The sequence below is a fragment of the Coregonus clupeaformis genome, chromosome 9 (genome assembly GCF_020615455.1).
Source record: "Coregonus clupeaformis isolate EN_2021a chromosome 9, ASM2061545v1, whole genome shotgun sequence".
NCBI lineage: Eukaryota > Metazoa > Chordata > Actinopteri > Salmoniformes > Salmonidae > Coregonus > Coregonus clupeaformis.
In genome coordinates, this window is record NC_059200.1 from 17,342,124 (window position 1) to 17,357,628 (window position 15,505).

Below are 15,505 nucleotides of genomic sequence, written 5' to 3' on the forward strand. Positions count from 1 at the left end.
TATAGATTACCTGTTTTCTCACTGTAGATTACCTGTTTTCTCACTATAGATTACCTGTTTTCTCACTGTAGATTACCTGTTTTCTCACTGTAGATTACCTGTTTTCTCACTGTAGATTACCTGTTTTCTCACTGTAGATTACCTGTTTTCCTACTGTAGATTACCTGTTTTCTCACTGTAGATTACCTGTTTTCTCACTGTAGATTACCTGTTTTCTCACTATAGATTACCTGTTTTCTCACTGTAGATTACCTGTTTTCTCACTGTAGATTACCTGTTTTCTCACTGTAGATTACCTGTTTTCCTACTGTAGATTACCTGTTTTCTCACTGTAGATTACCTGTTTTCTCACTATAGATTACCTGTTTTCTCACTGTAGATTACCTGTTTTCTCACTGTAGATTACCTGTTTTCTCACTGTAGATTACCTGTTTTCTCACTGTAGATTACCTGTTTTCTCACTGTAGATTACCTGTTTTCTCACTGTAGATTACCTGTTTTCCTACTGTAGATTACCTGTTTTCTCACTGTAGATTACCTGTTTTCTCACTGTAGATTACCTGTTTTCTCACTGTAGATTACCTGTTTTCTCACTGTAGATTACCTGTTTTCTCACTGTAGATTACCTGTTTTCTCACTGTAGATTACCTGTTTTCCTACTGTAGATTACCTGTTTTCTCACTGTAGATTACCTGTTTTCTCACTATAGATTACCTGTTTTCTCACTGTAGATTACCTGTTTTCTCACTGTAGATTACCTGTTTTCTCACTGTAGATTACCTGTTTTCCTACTGTAGATTACCTGTTTTCTCACTGTAGATTACCTGTTTTCCCACTGTAGATTACCTGTTTTCTCACTGTAGATTACCTGTTTTCTCACTATAGATGACCTGTTTTCTCACTGTAGATTAACTGTTTTCCCACTATAGATTACCTGTTTTCCCACTGTAGATTACCTGTTTTCTCACTGTAGATTACCTGTTTTCTTACTGTAGATTACCTGTTTTCTCACTGTAGATTACCTGTTTTCTCACTGTAGATTACCTGTTTTCTCACTATAGATTACCTGTTTTCTCACTGTAGATTACCTGTTTTCCCACTGTAGATACAAATAGAACAACTACTGTAGAACAAACAAAGCCCCTTAGAGCACGGCAATTTGACTGGTACAATGATATAGTTCTGATTCTCTGTTTTCTCCTGTGCGCTCTGCAGCGCAGGGTACGATGCGGTCCTCGACAGGAACGTGGCCATCAAGAAGCTCAGCAGGCCCTTTCAGAACCAGACCCACGCCAAGAGGGCATACAGGGAACTGGTGCTCATGAAATGTGTCAATCACAAAAACGTGAGTTACAATGTCATGTCTCTTTAAGCAAATAACAAGATGTGTGTGTGTGTGTGTGTGTCTGTGTGTGTGTGTCTGTGTGTGTCTCTCTGTGTGTGTGTGTGTGTGTGTGTGTGTGTGTGTCTGTGTGTGTGTGTGTGTGTGTGTGTGTGTGTGTGTGTGTGTGTGTGTGTGTGTGTGTGTGTGTGTGTGTGGTCGTATTATTTTGGCTTTGTCCAGAGGAATTCGCTTTCTACTGTAACCTCCCAGTTGTTGCAGTGTGGTGCTGCATGATTATGAAGCTATAAAGAAAATATGGCTAAAAGCATTTGAAATGTAGATACAGTTGAAGTCGGAAGTTTACATACACTGAGGTTGGAGTCATTAAAATTCGTTTTTCAACCACTCCACAAATTTCTTGTTAACAAACTATAGTTTTGGCAAGTCGGTTAGGACATCTACTTTGTGCACGACACAAGTAATTTTACCAACAATTGTTTACAAACAGATTATTTCACTTATAATTCACTGTATCACAATTCCAGTGGGTCAGAAGTTTACATACACTAAGTTGACTGTGCCTTTAAACAGCTTGGAAAATTCCAGAAAATGATGTCATGGCTTTAGAAGCTTCTGATAGGCTAATTGATATCATTTGAGTCAATTGGAGGTGTACCTGTGGATGTATTTCAAGGCCTACCTTCAAACTCAGTGCCTCTTTGCTTGACATCATGGGAAAATTAAAAGAAATCAGCCAAGACCTCAGAAAAGAAATTGTAGACCTCCACAAGTCTGGTTCATCGTTGGGAGCAATTTCCAAACGCCTGAAGGTACCACGTTCATCTGTACAAACAATAGTATGCAAGTATAAACACCATGGGACCACACAGCCGTCATACCGCTCAGGAAGGAGACAAGCTCTGTCTCCTAGAGATGAACGTACTTTGGTGTGAAAAGTGCAAATCAATCCCAGAACAACAGCAAAGGACCTTGTGAAGATGCTAGAGGAAACGGGTACAAAAGTATCTATATCCACAGTAAAACGAGTCCTATATCGACATAACCTGAAAGGCCGCTCAGGAAGGAAGAAGCCACTGCTCCAAAACTGCCATAAAAAAGCCAGAATACGGTTTGCAACTGCACATGGGGACAAAGATCGTACTTTTTGGAGAAATGTCCTCTGGTCTGATGAAACAAAATTAGAACTGTTTGGCCATAATGACCATCGTTACGTTTGGAGGAAAAAGGTGGGAGCTTGCAAGCTGAAGAACACCATCCCAACCGTGAAGCACGGGGGTGGCAGCATCATGCTGTGGGGGTGCTTTGCTGCAGGAGGGACAGGTGCACTTCACAAAATAGATGAGGAAGGAAAATTATGTGGATATATTGAAGCAACATCTCAAGACATCAGTCAGGAAGTTAAAGCTTGGTCGCAAATGGGTCTTCCAAATGGACAATGACCCCAAGCATACTTCCAAAGTTGTGGCAAAATGGCTAAGGACAACAAAGTCAAGGTATTGGAGTGGCCATCACAAAGCCCTGACCTCAATCCTATAGAACATCTGTGGGAGGCTACCCGAAACGTTTGACCCAAGTTAAACAATTTAAAGGTGTGGTATCGAAATAACGATGCTAATTATGCTGTGATGACAAGAAATCCGCTGACACTGTCCTTGATTATAATGGTTTATTACATCAAAGATTTCAGCATCAATTTACAGACTCCTGCAGACATCTGGAGAACAACTGACCTAATCTCTAATATGTTATATTCTCCCCGTCCTTTGTTCCAACCATGGTATTTATAATATGTAACATGATATGGGTGGTTTTCCCATAAACCAATCCCTGGCCTCCACATAACAGACTTCCTCTGTTTTAGGGGGCCCCTATAGTAATGCTTTCCAGATGCTTCCGCAAGCTGAGTCAACTTCCTCTAACACACCATTTGCAAACGTCAGCAAAGTCATAAACTGTTTAGATACTACAAAGGCAATGCTACCAACTACTAATTGAGTGTATGTAAACTTCTGACCCACTGGGAATGTGATGAAAGAAATAAAAGCTGAAATAAATCATTCTCTCTACTATTATTCTGACATTTCACATTCTTAAAATAAAGTGGTGATCCTAACTGACCTAAAACAGGGAATTTTTACTAGGATTAAATGTCAGGAATTGTGAAAAACTGAGTTTAAATGTATTTGGCTAAGGTGTATGTAAACTTCCGACTTCAAATGTAGCTGTAAATGTTGTAGCTTACTGTTCATAGACTTGGACATTAACCTGAGACTGAATGTTGCCCCAGGTTTATCTCTGTTGTCCCTCTCTTTCAGACATCAGTTTATTAAATGTTTTATTTCTATAATTCTCTTTCAGATCATCAGTTTATTAAATGTTTTATTTCTATAATTCTCTTTCAGATCATCAGTTTATTAAATGTTTTATTTCTATAATTCTCTTTCAGATCATCAGTTTATTAAATGTTTTCACACCACAGAAATCATTAGAAGACTTCCAGGATGTGTAAGTACCAACAAACTTTCAGAGGAAAAATGAATAATTGTGACATCACTGCAGGGAAAACCTTTTCATTTAATCTGACTTTTAATCTGACGTATTACTCTGATTTAACAACAGACAAGCAAAATTGTTACGTACCTTCAAGACGTATTAATTTGAGAAAATAAGCAGTGAGACTGAAGTCTGTGAAAGTGGTAGTGTAGTGTAACGTGAAGCCTTCGGCTCTGTCTCTCTTTGTACTGAACGATGAATGAATTTGTAGACATGATACTGCAGTAACTGGAATGCCGCATGCTTGTCTAAAGCAGTTTATCTTCACTATATCCCTGTCTATTAGTCTGGTAGGAAAGGTCTATCTCTGGATATGTACTTTGTTTTCAATCGGTTATTCCCAATTCAAATCTGCAAAATGAATCTGAAATGTATCAATACATGTAAAATTATAGGTAATTACATGGAATTTATTGCAAAGTAAAAAACTAAAAAAAGTTGTATATATACTGTTAACTGGGCAAATACACTTTCCAGTTTTGTCTATTGTGTCGGTGTAACAGTGTTTCTTCCGTTCCTCTCCTCGCCCCAACCTGGGCTCGAACCAGGGGACCGTCTGAACACATTGACAGTTGCCTCCCACCAAGCATCGTTACCCATCTCTCCTCAAAAGCTTGGAGAGCAGAGCAAGGGAAACAACTATTTCAAGGTCTCAGGGCGAGTGACGTCACCGATTGAAACGCTACAAGCGTTTTTTACGTGGCTAAAGATACGGTTGTTTCTGCTCATGTGGCAGATTTTTTTTATGTAGCTGCTGCCCCCTCCTTGATCAGCGATGAACGCCATTGTCTGGTGTAGCCTACAAACTTCATGTTGTACACAGAAGACATGATCAACATGTTCGTACAAACTCGTAGATCATTTTTTGCCCCAATGCAAAACTCAAGTGGGTAGTTACATGCAGCTATCTAGGCAGCATATCAAACACAAGCAAGACACGGACACGCAACGCAGCCTAATTAGCGATTGAGTGTTCTTTTTTTAATCATCATTGCAAACATTGGCTAAGCATGAGGCAGACAGGCAGTCAAAGTAGTAGTGTTATTTTTCAGGAACTCTGGGTAGTGGCTACGATAAGGCAGCAAAAAAAAAAAAAAAGATTAGCCTACATGATCACAAAAACGCAGATTGTTTTTGCTCCAATGCGATGTGTAGGGGTGAGGGAGAGGGAGAGGAGAGGAGAGGAGAGGGAGAGGGAGAGGGAGAGGGAGAGGAGAGGGAGAGGGAGCTGGAGAGGAGAGGAGAGGAGAGGGAGAGAGGGAGAGAGAGGGAGAGAGAGGAGAGGGTGAGGGTGAGGGAGAGGAGAGGGAGAGGGAAAGGGAGAGGGAGAGGGAGATGGAGAGGGAGAGGGAGAGTGGGAGAGAGAGGGAGAGGAGAGGGAGAGGAGAGGGAGAGGAGAGGGAGAGGGTGAGGGAGAGGGAGAGAGAGAGGTGAGGGAGGGAGAGGGAGATGAGAGGGAGAGACGGAGAGGGAGAGGAGAGGGAGAGACGGAGAGGGAGAGGAGAGGGAGAGACGGAGAGGGAGAGGGAGAGGGAGAGGCACAAGGAGAGGGAGGGGAGAAGAGAGGGAGAGGGAGAGGGAGAGGGGAGAGGATAGGGAAAGAGAGAGGGGAGAGGAGAGAGAGGGAGAGGGAGAGGGAGAGGCACAGGGAGATGGGAGAGGAGAAGAGAGGGAGAGGAGAGGGAGAGAGGGAGGGGAGAGGGAGGGGGAGAGGGAGGGAGAGAGGGAGAGGCACAGGGAGATGGGAGAGGAGAAGAGAGGGAGAGGGGAGAGGGAGAGGAGAGGAGAGGAGAGGAGAGGAGAGGAGAGGAGAGGAGAGGAGAGGAGAGGAGAGGAGAGGAGAGGAGAGGAGAGGAGAGGAGAGGAGAGGAGAGGAGAGGAGAGGAGAGGGAGAATGATAGATTAAGCTAAAGCCTCTTGGGTTTAAGGATCTCACTTCAGGCCATGTAGGCCTATTTCTCAGACTTCTTCTTCTTCTTCTTCTTCTTCATTCTGGATATTATTTCACTACTTTCCGCCATATTCAGATGCAAACTCAGTGAGTTACAACTAGTTGTGAAAACGTATTTCTGTTTTGGAGCTACGCTGTTGTCCTGGAACTTTAGATCTGTCTGGTCGAAGCAGATCCACCACCTCCACAACGGTACCCCACATCCCTTCTTACAACAGTGTCACTCTGTCAGGTACCTGTGTATGGAGCTGATGGATGCCAACCTGTGCCAGGTGATCCAGATGGAGCTGGACCATGAGAGGATGTCTTACCTGCTCTACCAGATGCTGTGTGGCATCAAACACCTGCACTCAGCTGGCATCATTCACAGGGTGAGACGGCCTCAGTTGTAGCAATATAATAAATATAATGTCATTCTATTCCTTTGTGCTTTTTCACACCTACAGCAGTAACCCTAGTCATTGAGTGGATATCATGTACCAGGAAGTACAGGACATATGAAACATGACTTTAATCATGCTGAACATTACATTTCTTATAGCCCAGTGGGCAAAGCTGATGGAAATGACGTCATTGCAACCGGTTCTGCCGTCTGTGGACATTTAAACATACTATAGTAGCTTGCACCACCTGTTAAAGTTTTACCTCAGTAACCCTCATCTCTTGTTGTTGCTTCCACCCCCGAAGGACCTGAAACCCAGCAACATAGTGGTGAAGTCTGATTGTACGCTGAAGATCCTGGACTTTGGCTTGGCCAGGACTGCAGGGACCAGCTTCATGATGACCCCGTACGTGGTGACGCGGTACTACAGAGCACCAGAGGTCATCCTGGGCATGGGGTACAAAGAGAACGGTAAGACGGGTTCTAGAATGTGTTCTGGTGTTCTAACACTTTAACATGCTACTGCTAGGATGTGTTCTAACACTTTCACTAACGGCCAGGGTTGGGCTCAATTAACACCCATGACCCACTGACTCCTCAGTTGTGGTAGTGTACTTCTTCTTTGTGACCCTAAGTCAGAATACATCTACAGTCAGTGGTCTGTAGAGAGCAGGGGCTCTGAAAGCCTCTCCACATCATGGAGTAAATACCTGCTTCAATAAACCACAAGCAGTGATGAGTGGTAACCTTGGATGGAGGCCTGTAGGGTGAGAAGCCGGAGGTGAGGCCATGAATTTCCTGCCAGCAGCCAAGCCCCAGGAGACTGGCTTCTTATCTCTCTTCATTAGTGGAATAGTCATTTGTCTGCGTGCTACGTCTCTCTCTAACTAATTATTTCTTAGAGTCTGAATAACTAACCGCCACTTTCAGATCCCTCTTTGTTTCCCTCCGGTCTCTGTCAACAACATGGGCTCTTTCTCAATTCCTCTTTCCTTGATTTCTCACATATTCTATCTATCCTATCCTTGCCACCTTCTCAAAACGCATTGGAGGAGAACTTGAAGGTTCGAGGGGAGGGTTCCAATGGGAGGGACCTAGGGGAGGGTTCCGATGGGAGGGACCTAGGGGAGGGTTCCGAGGGGAGGGACCTAGGGGAGGGTTACGAGGGGAGGGACCTAGGGGAGGGACCTAGGGGAGGGACCGAGGGGAGGGACCTAGGGGAGGGTTCCGAGGGGAGGGACCTAGGGACCTTGGATCTTCACGTCTAATGTGTTTTGAGAAAGAAGTGAGGAGAAAAGATGCAGGGAAAGAGGAACTGAGAAAGAGCCTACGGTTTTCTTTTCTAATGCTAACCTCTGACTTATCTCTCACTCTCTGTCTCTGTACCTGCAGTGGATATATGGTCGGTGGGGTGCATTATGGGAGAAATGGTGCGTCACAAAATCCTGTTCCCTGGCCGGGACTGTATCCTTACTTACTCAGATAATATAAATAATGGCCGTTGATCTTAATCAAAGAATAAGGCCAGTATTCAATCCAATCCGCTATAGTGCAGGGCACTATGCTGCTGACAATGCATCTTTCAAAGGCCATTTCCCTGACATTCGTGGAGATCGCGTTCATGGTAAACACTGCGCATGTCGGCTCAAGCACAAATGACCCTTAATAGTCTGTTACAGTGCACTGTGCTTTAATGTGCCATTCTTTGAATCCCCGTCTAAGATTTGTGCCTGTCAAGTTTGGATGAACAGGTATTTAAGAAGTGATTTGTATCAAAATAAAGGAAGTAGAGTACATACATCAAACCCTACCATTGGCCCAATTCTTTATAATAATAATAATATAATATAATATGCCATTTAGCAGACGCTTTTATCCAAAGCGACTTACAGTCATGCGTGCATACATTTTTGTGTATGGGTGGTCCCGGGGTTCGAACCCACTACCTTGGCGTTACAAGCGCCGTGCTCTACCAGCTGAGCTACAGAGCTACAGAGGACCACATCCTCTTTATACATGTCTTTTTCGATGATTCTTCTCGGACTCTCCGAAGGTGAATGGATTCCTGGCCTGTCCTCCTCTGTTAGGTACTGGGCTGCTGTTGTATCTCTAGTGACTCTAACTAGCTTGGCTGGCTTCATAACAACTCTAATATTTCCATTGTTTTGTTAATAATGCACAATCTAATACATTCATTAACCTCTCGGGAAAAGTCCTGTCTGTAATATTAACAAATTGCTTAACGTACGCGCTTACAAAGAAAGTCATGTATTCTACCTCTTTTATTCTGGCACCGCTTTAGCAGAATGAGGCATTCCTTACTCTGAATATTCATGCTTTTCTTAATTACTATATTTCCGGAGGCGAGTGTGTCTGCCCGGTGTGTGTTGTGGAATACAGAATGCATTCTAAGGCCATTGGGTCGTTATCCTAAGGTAGTCAATGCCAATCAAAAGGCCAGCAGAGGTTAAATCTGTATATTGCTTTTACATTGGAGTTTCATTCCAAATGCTACATATCCATTTTCAAGAAATGTTGTTAAATTAGCTTTTATTGTTTTAAAGAATTTATGAAAGATGATTGGCGTGTTTTTTCACCACGTAATCATGGCATGGGTTAGTCCAATGACAGGCAAGTATTTGTTTGATGTCTGTCACTTGATGGTTTCATTTCAGAGAGACAAATAATCATGTTTTGTTTCGAAACGCTATATATCCGTCTCACTCTCAGATAAGTAGTACTGCTTGGTTTTATACTGTAAAATGTGACAAATAACATTTTTTTTTATAAAGAACTGTACAAATTATACATTTGTGACATCAATATAAAAAACTATTAATAATCAAAATGAATCAATACAATAATATGAGATCTGTATGTAAAATATTTACATATTACATTTGAGTCATTTAGCAGATGCTCTTATCCAGAGCAACTTACAGTTAGTCCATTCATTTCAAGATCACTAGGTGAGACCACCACATATCACAGTCAAATATACAGGATAGTCCGAGTCGATATTCACTTACATTTACATTTTAGTCATTTAGCAGACGCTCTTATCCAGAGCGACTTACAGTTAGTGAATACATATATTTATAAATTTTATTTTTTCATACTGGTCCCCCGTGGGAATCAAACCCACAACCCTGGCGTTGCAAACGCCATGCTCTATCAACTGAGCTACATCCCTGCCGGCCATTCCCTCCCCTACCCTGGACAACTGTGCGCTGCCCATGAGTCTCCCGGTCGCGGCCGTCTACGACAGAGCCTGGATTCGAACCAAGATCTCTAGTGGCACAGCTAGCACTGCGATGCAGTGCCTTAGACCACTGCGCCACTCAGGAGACTCTTAATATTATAAACTGGGTGGTTCGATCCCTGAATGCTGATTGGCTGACAGCCGTGGTATATCAGACCGTATACCACGGGTGTGACAAAACATTTATCTTTACTGCTCTAATTACATTGGTAACCAGTTTATAATAGCAATAAGGCACCTCGGGGGGTTGTGATATATGGCCAATATACCACGGCTAATGATTTTTGACATGTAACCAGGTCAAACATCCCGACCTACGGTTCGCAATGCTCCCACGTAGGGAAATAGAGCCCTGTGGCTTCAGGCTATTTAGCGTGGTAGATTGGGAAATATGGGGATCCATTGTCCAAGCAGGCTACACGTAGAGATGTGTGTGGAAAACATTTCATCACAGGTAAGACATTTAACTTGTTTAGTACAGTCTGTTTGTAACTCCACTCACTACTAGTAGCTGTATAGTCTGTAACTCCACCCACTACTAGTAGCTGTATAGTCTGTAACTCCACCCACTACTAGTAGCTGTATAGTCTGTAACTCCACCCACTACTTGTAGCTGTATAGTATGTAACTCCACCCACTACTTGTAGCTGTATAGTCTGTAACTCCACCCACTACTAGTAGCTGTATAGTCTGTAACTCCACCCACTACTTGTAGCTGTATAGTATGTAACTCCACCCACTACTTGTAGCTGTATAGTCTGTAACTCCACCCACTACTTGTAGCTGTATAGTTTGTAACTCCACCCACTACTTGTAGCTGTATAGTCTGTAACTCCACCCACTACTAGTAGCTGTATAGTCTGTAACTCCACCCACTACTAGTAGCTGTATAGTCTGTAACTCCACCCACTACACGTAGCTGTATAGTCTGTAACTCCACCCACTACTTGTAGCTGTATAGTCTGTAACTCCACCCACTACTAGTAGCTGTATAGTCTGTAACTCCACCCACTACTAGTAGCTGTATAGTCTGTAACTCCACCCACTACTAGTAGCTGTATAGTCTGTAACTCCACCCACTACTTGTAGCTCTATAGTCTGTAACTCCACTCACTACTAGTAGCTGTATAGTCTGTAACTCCACCCACTACTAGTAGCTGTATAGTCTGTAACTCCACTCACTACTAGTAGCTGTATAGTCTGTAACTCCACCCACTACTTGTAGCTGTATAGTCTGTAACTCCACTCACTACTAGTAGCTGTATAGTCTGTAACTCCACCCACTACTAGTAGCTGTATAGTCTGTAACTCCACCCACTACTAGTAGCTGTATAGTCTGTAACTCCACCCACTACTAGTAGCTGTATAGTCTGTAACTCCACCCACTACTAGTAGCTGTATAGTCTGTAACTCCACTCACTACTAGTAGCTGTATAGTCTGTAACTCCACCCACTACTTGTAGCTGTATAGTCTGTAACTCCACTCACTACTAGTAGCTGTATAGTCTGTAACTCCACCCACTACTAGTAGCTGTATAGTCTGTTTGTTTGTGTTGTTGGTCTTGGCTAACTTAATGTTCTGGTTGGTAGCTAGCTAGCACTCACGTAGCTACTAGCAACGTCATGAAACGGGGCATGAGGGAAGCCCTACAATATTACGTTTTTCTAAGTAGTGAGAATTTTATTTAACCTTTATTTAACTAGGCAAGTCAGTTAAGAACAAATTCTTATTTACAATGATGGCCTACACCGGCCAAACCCGGGCCAATTGTGCGCCGCCCTATGGGACTCCCAATCACAGCCAGTTGTGATACAGCCTGGAATCGAACCAGGGGGGTCTGTAGTGACGCCTCAAGCACTGAGATGCAGTGCCTTAGACCGCTGCGCCACTCGGGAATGTTGAAAAGTAATCTTTAGACATGTTGTACTTTTGTTAAATGTAGTTTTGTAATTGACTAAAACAAGCAGACAACAAGAACATTGTGTTTGACAAAGGTCAAGTTTTTGCTGTGAGCCAATCGGGTAACAAAGGTAACCGCAGGTGGGCGGGGCCGCGACGTTCTATCTAATACCGACTGGGACTATACGAACATTCCATTCCAGCTAAACAATGGATATATAGCGCTTCGCAACAAAACCCATTTTAATACACATCAATAATCTATTAATAAAAAATCTGAGAAAAGTAATATTTTACACACACATACATACATGAAGTAATTTCGGATGAAAAAACACAAATGTGAAAAATGGGTGGATATAGCGTTTTGGAACGAAACTCTTCATATAGTCCTCTTCTGCATGGTTTATGCAATAGAGAGTGGCTTTACTGTGCTTTTAGAAAAGCCCTGTTAGGACAGGCCTCACAAAGATGTTGTATGTCTGGGTGCAGTGTGTGGTTGATGGAGTTTGTATCACACAAGGTTGGTGGCACCTTAATTGGGGAGGACGGACTTGTGGTAATGGCTGGAGCGGAATTAGTGGAATGGTATCAAAAACATCAAACACATGGTTTGATGCCATTCCATTGGCTCCGTTCCAGCCATTATTATGAGCCGTCCTCTCCTCAGCAGCCTCCACTGGTTTGTATGTCATGTGTCATGTATGCTGGGTGACTGGTGTGGGACTGTGTCTGGCTGCAGTGGACATGTGGTCTGTGGGCTGCATCTTTGGAGAGGTGATAAAAGGGACAGTGCTGTTCCCAGGCACCGACCGTATCCTTGGCTCCTTCTGTAGACTATAACTAGTATTAGCACAATAACCTCGTTTATACCTGGTGCTAACATGCGTCCTTTGTCCTGATTGTGTCCACATCCTGATTATGTCAACATTTGTAGACAGGTATAGATGATCAAAAGACACATTGTGATCAGATCTTCCTGACGGATCTGGACAGTAAAAGCATTTAAATCATAATTATTCTGCCTTTTCAAATCACTAATAGATGGCGCCATTGACTTATGACATCAATATGTGTCTTAAAAGGAATCAATAATATGTTTGGAAGGATATCTGTCAAATAATTTGCAGACAGGGAGGGACCAGGACATTTGGTCACAATGCGGACACAGAGGACGGATAAGAAACACATTTTAAGTGTAGACGCATATCTGAAAATCTGGGCACAATCAGAATGTGGCCAGGATCAAGGATGCATGTTAGCGCCAGGTGTAAACAGAGCTAATGATACAAGAAGCTCCATAGATCTGCTACTAGTGCACCACATAGTGCCAGGTGTAAACGGGGCTAATGATACAAGAAGCTCCATAGATCTGCTACTAGTGCACCACATAGTGCCAGGTGTAAACGGGGCTAATGATACAAGAAGCTCCATAGATCTGCTACTAGTGCACCACATAGTGCCAGGTGTAAACGGGGCTAATGATACAAGAAGCTCCATAGATCTGCTACTAGTGCACCACAGCTAACTAGCTAGCGATTTCACACCTGCCTCGTTCTGGCTTTGTTCCAGTCTTTACAGGCTACAACATATCAGGGCTGTCATCGAGACGAGCAGTTTGAACACCATCATAAAAGCGGAACATTTGTTTTTTTTAAATAGCGTACATTCAAGATGAGAGGGATACTGAGAGGGATACTCATTATATTTAGGGGGGATTGTCAGTATAAAAAAGTATTTAAAAAGCAAACGCTTTCTTTTAAAACACGAATTAACATATGTAGCTATATGGAAAGGTTTTAGAATACATTTTTAAAAATCAAATTAGACAAGCTAAACATCCGTGAAGAATAATTTTAGGGAATGAATGAAAAGGTCCCCAAGCTTCTCATCTCACAGCATGGTGTAGATGTGATTCCCAGAGTGTGATGTAGACAAAGAGGAAATGAAGCCGGCATTCCAGCAGGATGAGCTCATGAGTTTCTGGATGTCCTGGCTGGCAGGCAGGCATCCTCTACCCCCTCTGAGAACGTTGGGAGATGGAGGAGAGAACAAAGTATCAGCCATCGCCCCCCCCTTCCTCAGCCTGGCCACCTCCTATTCCCCTACATACAAATATATACACACACACACACACACACACATACACACACACACACACACACACCATCCTTACACCTCTGTTCCTATCCTAAAATAGTGCTCATCATTCAAATCAAGTTTCAAGTTTATTTTCCATTTGTAATAAATTAAATGGAAATGTTACTCACCAGAGCTCTCACAATAAAATAAAACAGTATTAAAAACAGCAATCGAACACTTTTTTAAATTAACTTTTTAGTCATTTAGCAGACGCTCTTATCCAGAGCGACTTACAGTTAGTGAGTGCATACATTTTCATACTGGCCCCCCGTGGGAAACGAACCCACAACCCTGGCATTGCAAGCGCCATGCTCTACCAACTGAGCATAAGACTATATGCTACCATTGCATTATGAGATAGCCTACTATAGAAATGCTCATCAAAATAACCGATATTAAATGGATTATAACTACAGCCATATACAGTGTCTATTTAGAAGATTGACATTGCTCATTTACCAATAGATCGCTGGGGGGCGGATGGAGTTGTCGGTGTAAATGCACAACTTCTCTGCAGTTAAAGGGACCGTTTACTTCATCTTTTGAGGCCAAAAATATACAAGTAGCTCCCAGGAGTTGTAATCTGGTTTTATTTGTGGTGCTCCACAGACAAAAATCTATCCAAGTAGTTCATAGCCAGGGAAAAAAACCTCCTCCTCGCATCTCCGTTCCGCGCACACCTCTAACATCCATGTAGCCACAATTTTCCTCATCTTAGGTATTATTTATTTCTGGACACACTTGAAGTAATTCCGAGGCGGAAGGTAATTTTCCTCTGCTTTGAGCATTGTCTGTAGAACTCGGTCATTTAGTAAGTTGGCATCTTGGTAAGCTCTTCTGATGGTTTCCACTTCACAGCACAACAGCTGGTGTCTTTTGCGGCAGTGGCTTGAGTTTTAGGGCTGAATAAATAATCGAAAGAGGTGCTTCTTGTTAGGAGTGAGTGAGGCTCAAGCTCAATCACACCAATCGGCCTCTGAAACATTCTACAGTGCCCCCTCTTCTGCCTTCATATTCATAAAGCATAATTTTATACAACCGAGAGAGAACTTTGAGATGTTTCAAACTGCTATCTGCTAGTTTTAAAACCCACATTAAACACGCTTGTACGTGCATGTTATTTAACCCAGGATTGGGAAACAGTTTACCGTATTTTCCGCACTATAAGGCGCACCGGAGTATAAGCCGCAGCAGCTAAATTGAATGATATTGAATGATGTGTACATATATAAGCCGCACTGGACTATAAGCCACAGGTGTTTTAATGTTTAATTACCGTATGTAAGGGTTCGTGCACAGAGGGGATTGTCGGGAAAGAGACAAACTGTCTCGCTCTCGTAATGTCTGTCTGTCTTGCTCTCGTTCTGTCTCTCGTTCTGTCTCTCGTACCACTCTCGGTTCCACTTTTACTTTTGCGCGCTACCTGTCTCACTCTTTTCCGGCCTCCAGCTTTTTCCTGCTGGAGCCCGCCGCTTAAAGGTGGGGGGCGCGGACCGGTCATAGAGCCCATAGAGTTAAAGTTGGTGGACTGTAACCTGTAAAATCCATAGATTTAGGAGGTCTTCTAGTGGCCGGTAGCTGTAAAAATCCATAGATTAGCCGCACCGTTATATAAGCCGCAGGGTCGAAAAATTGGAAAAAAGGCGCGGCTTATAGTCCGAAAATTACGGTAATTAATATATTAAAGGATAGGAAGCCAAGGAGGAAATCATTCCCACCAGTGAAGCATTGGCTCTGTTCTATAGCACTGTGCCTGCGTTCCAAATGGCATCCTACTGTATTCCCTATATAGAGCACTACATTTGACCAGGGTCCACACTGCACTATATAGGGAAAAAGGGGTGCCATTTGGAACGCACACTGCTTCACTGAGAGATTAAGGGCTCGATTCAACCTGTATCGCTGAGGTTCAGCGTTACAGCGTGATTGAAATTCAAAAGGCAATCTTCCCGCGTTAGCTGCATATGTTG

At 43.0% G+C, this 15,505-nt stretch overlaps 1 protein-coding gene across 9 annotated transcripts in view; it reads left to right on the top strand.

Annotated features, from left to right (window-relative positions):
• mapk10 (mitogen-activated protein kinase 10) overlaps positions 1-15,505 on the top strand; it is a 129,464-nt gene that overhangs the window by 60,290 nt on the left and 53,669 nt on the right. For 7 of the 9 annotated variants that reach the window (XM_041885343.2, XM_041885348.2, XM_041885349.2 and 4 more), the window contains exons 4-8: positions 1,216-1,345; positions 3,792-3,850; positions 6,082-6,220; positions 6,537-6,702; positions 7,624-7,695. In XM_041885343.2, the coding sequence (XP_041741277.1) occupies positions 1,216-1,345; positions 3,792-3,850; positions 6,082-6,220; positions 6,537-6,702; positions 7,624-7,695 (566 nt within the window). Of the gene's footprint in view, positions 1-1,215; positions 1,346-3,791; positions 3,851-6,081; positions 6,221-6,536; positions 6,703-7,623; positions 7,696-12,135; positions 12,208-15,505 lie in introns of all 9 variants that reach the window. The other 2 variants (XM_041885344.2, XM_041885342.2) reach the window with 1 other exon arrangement.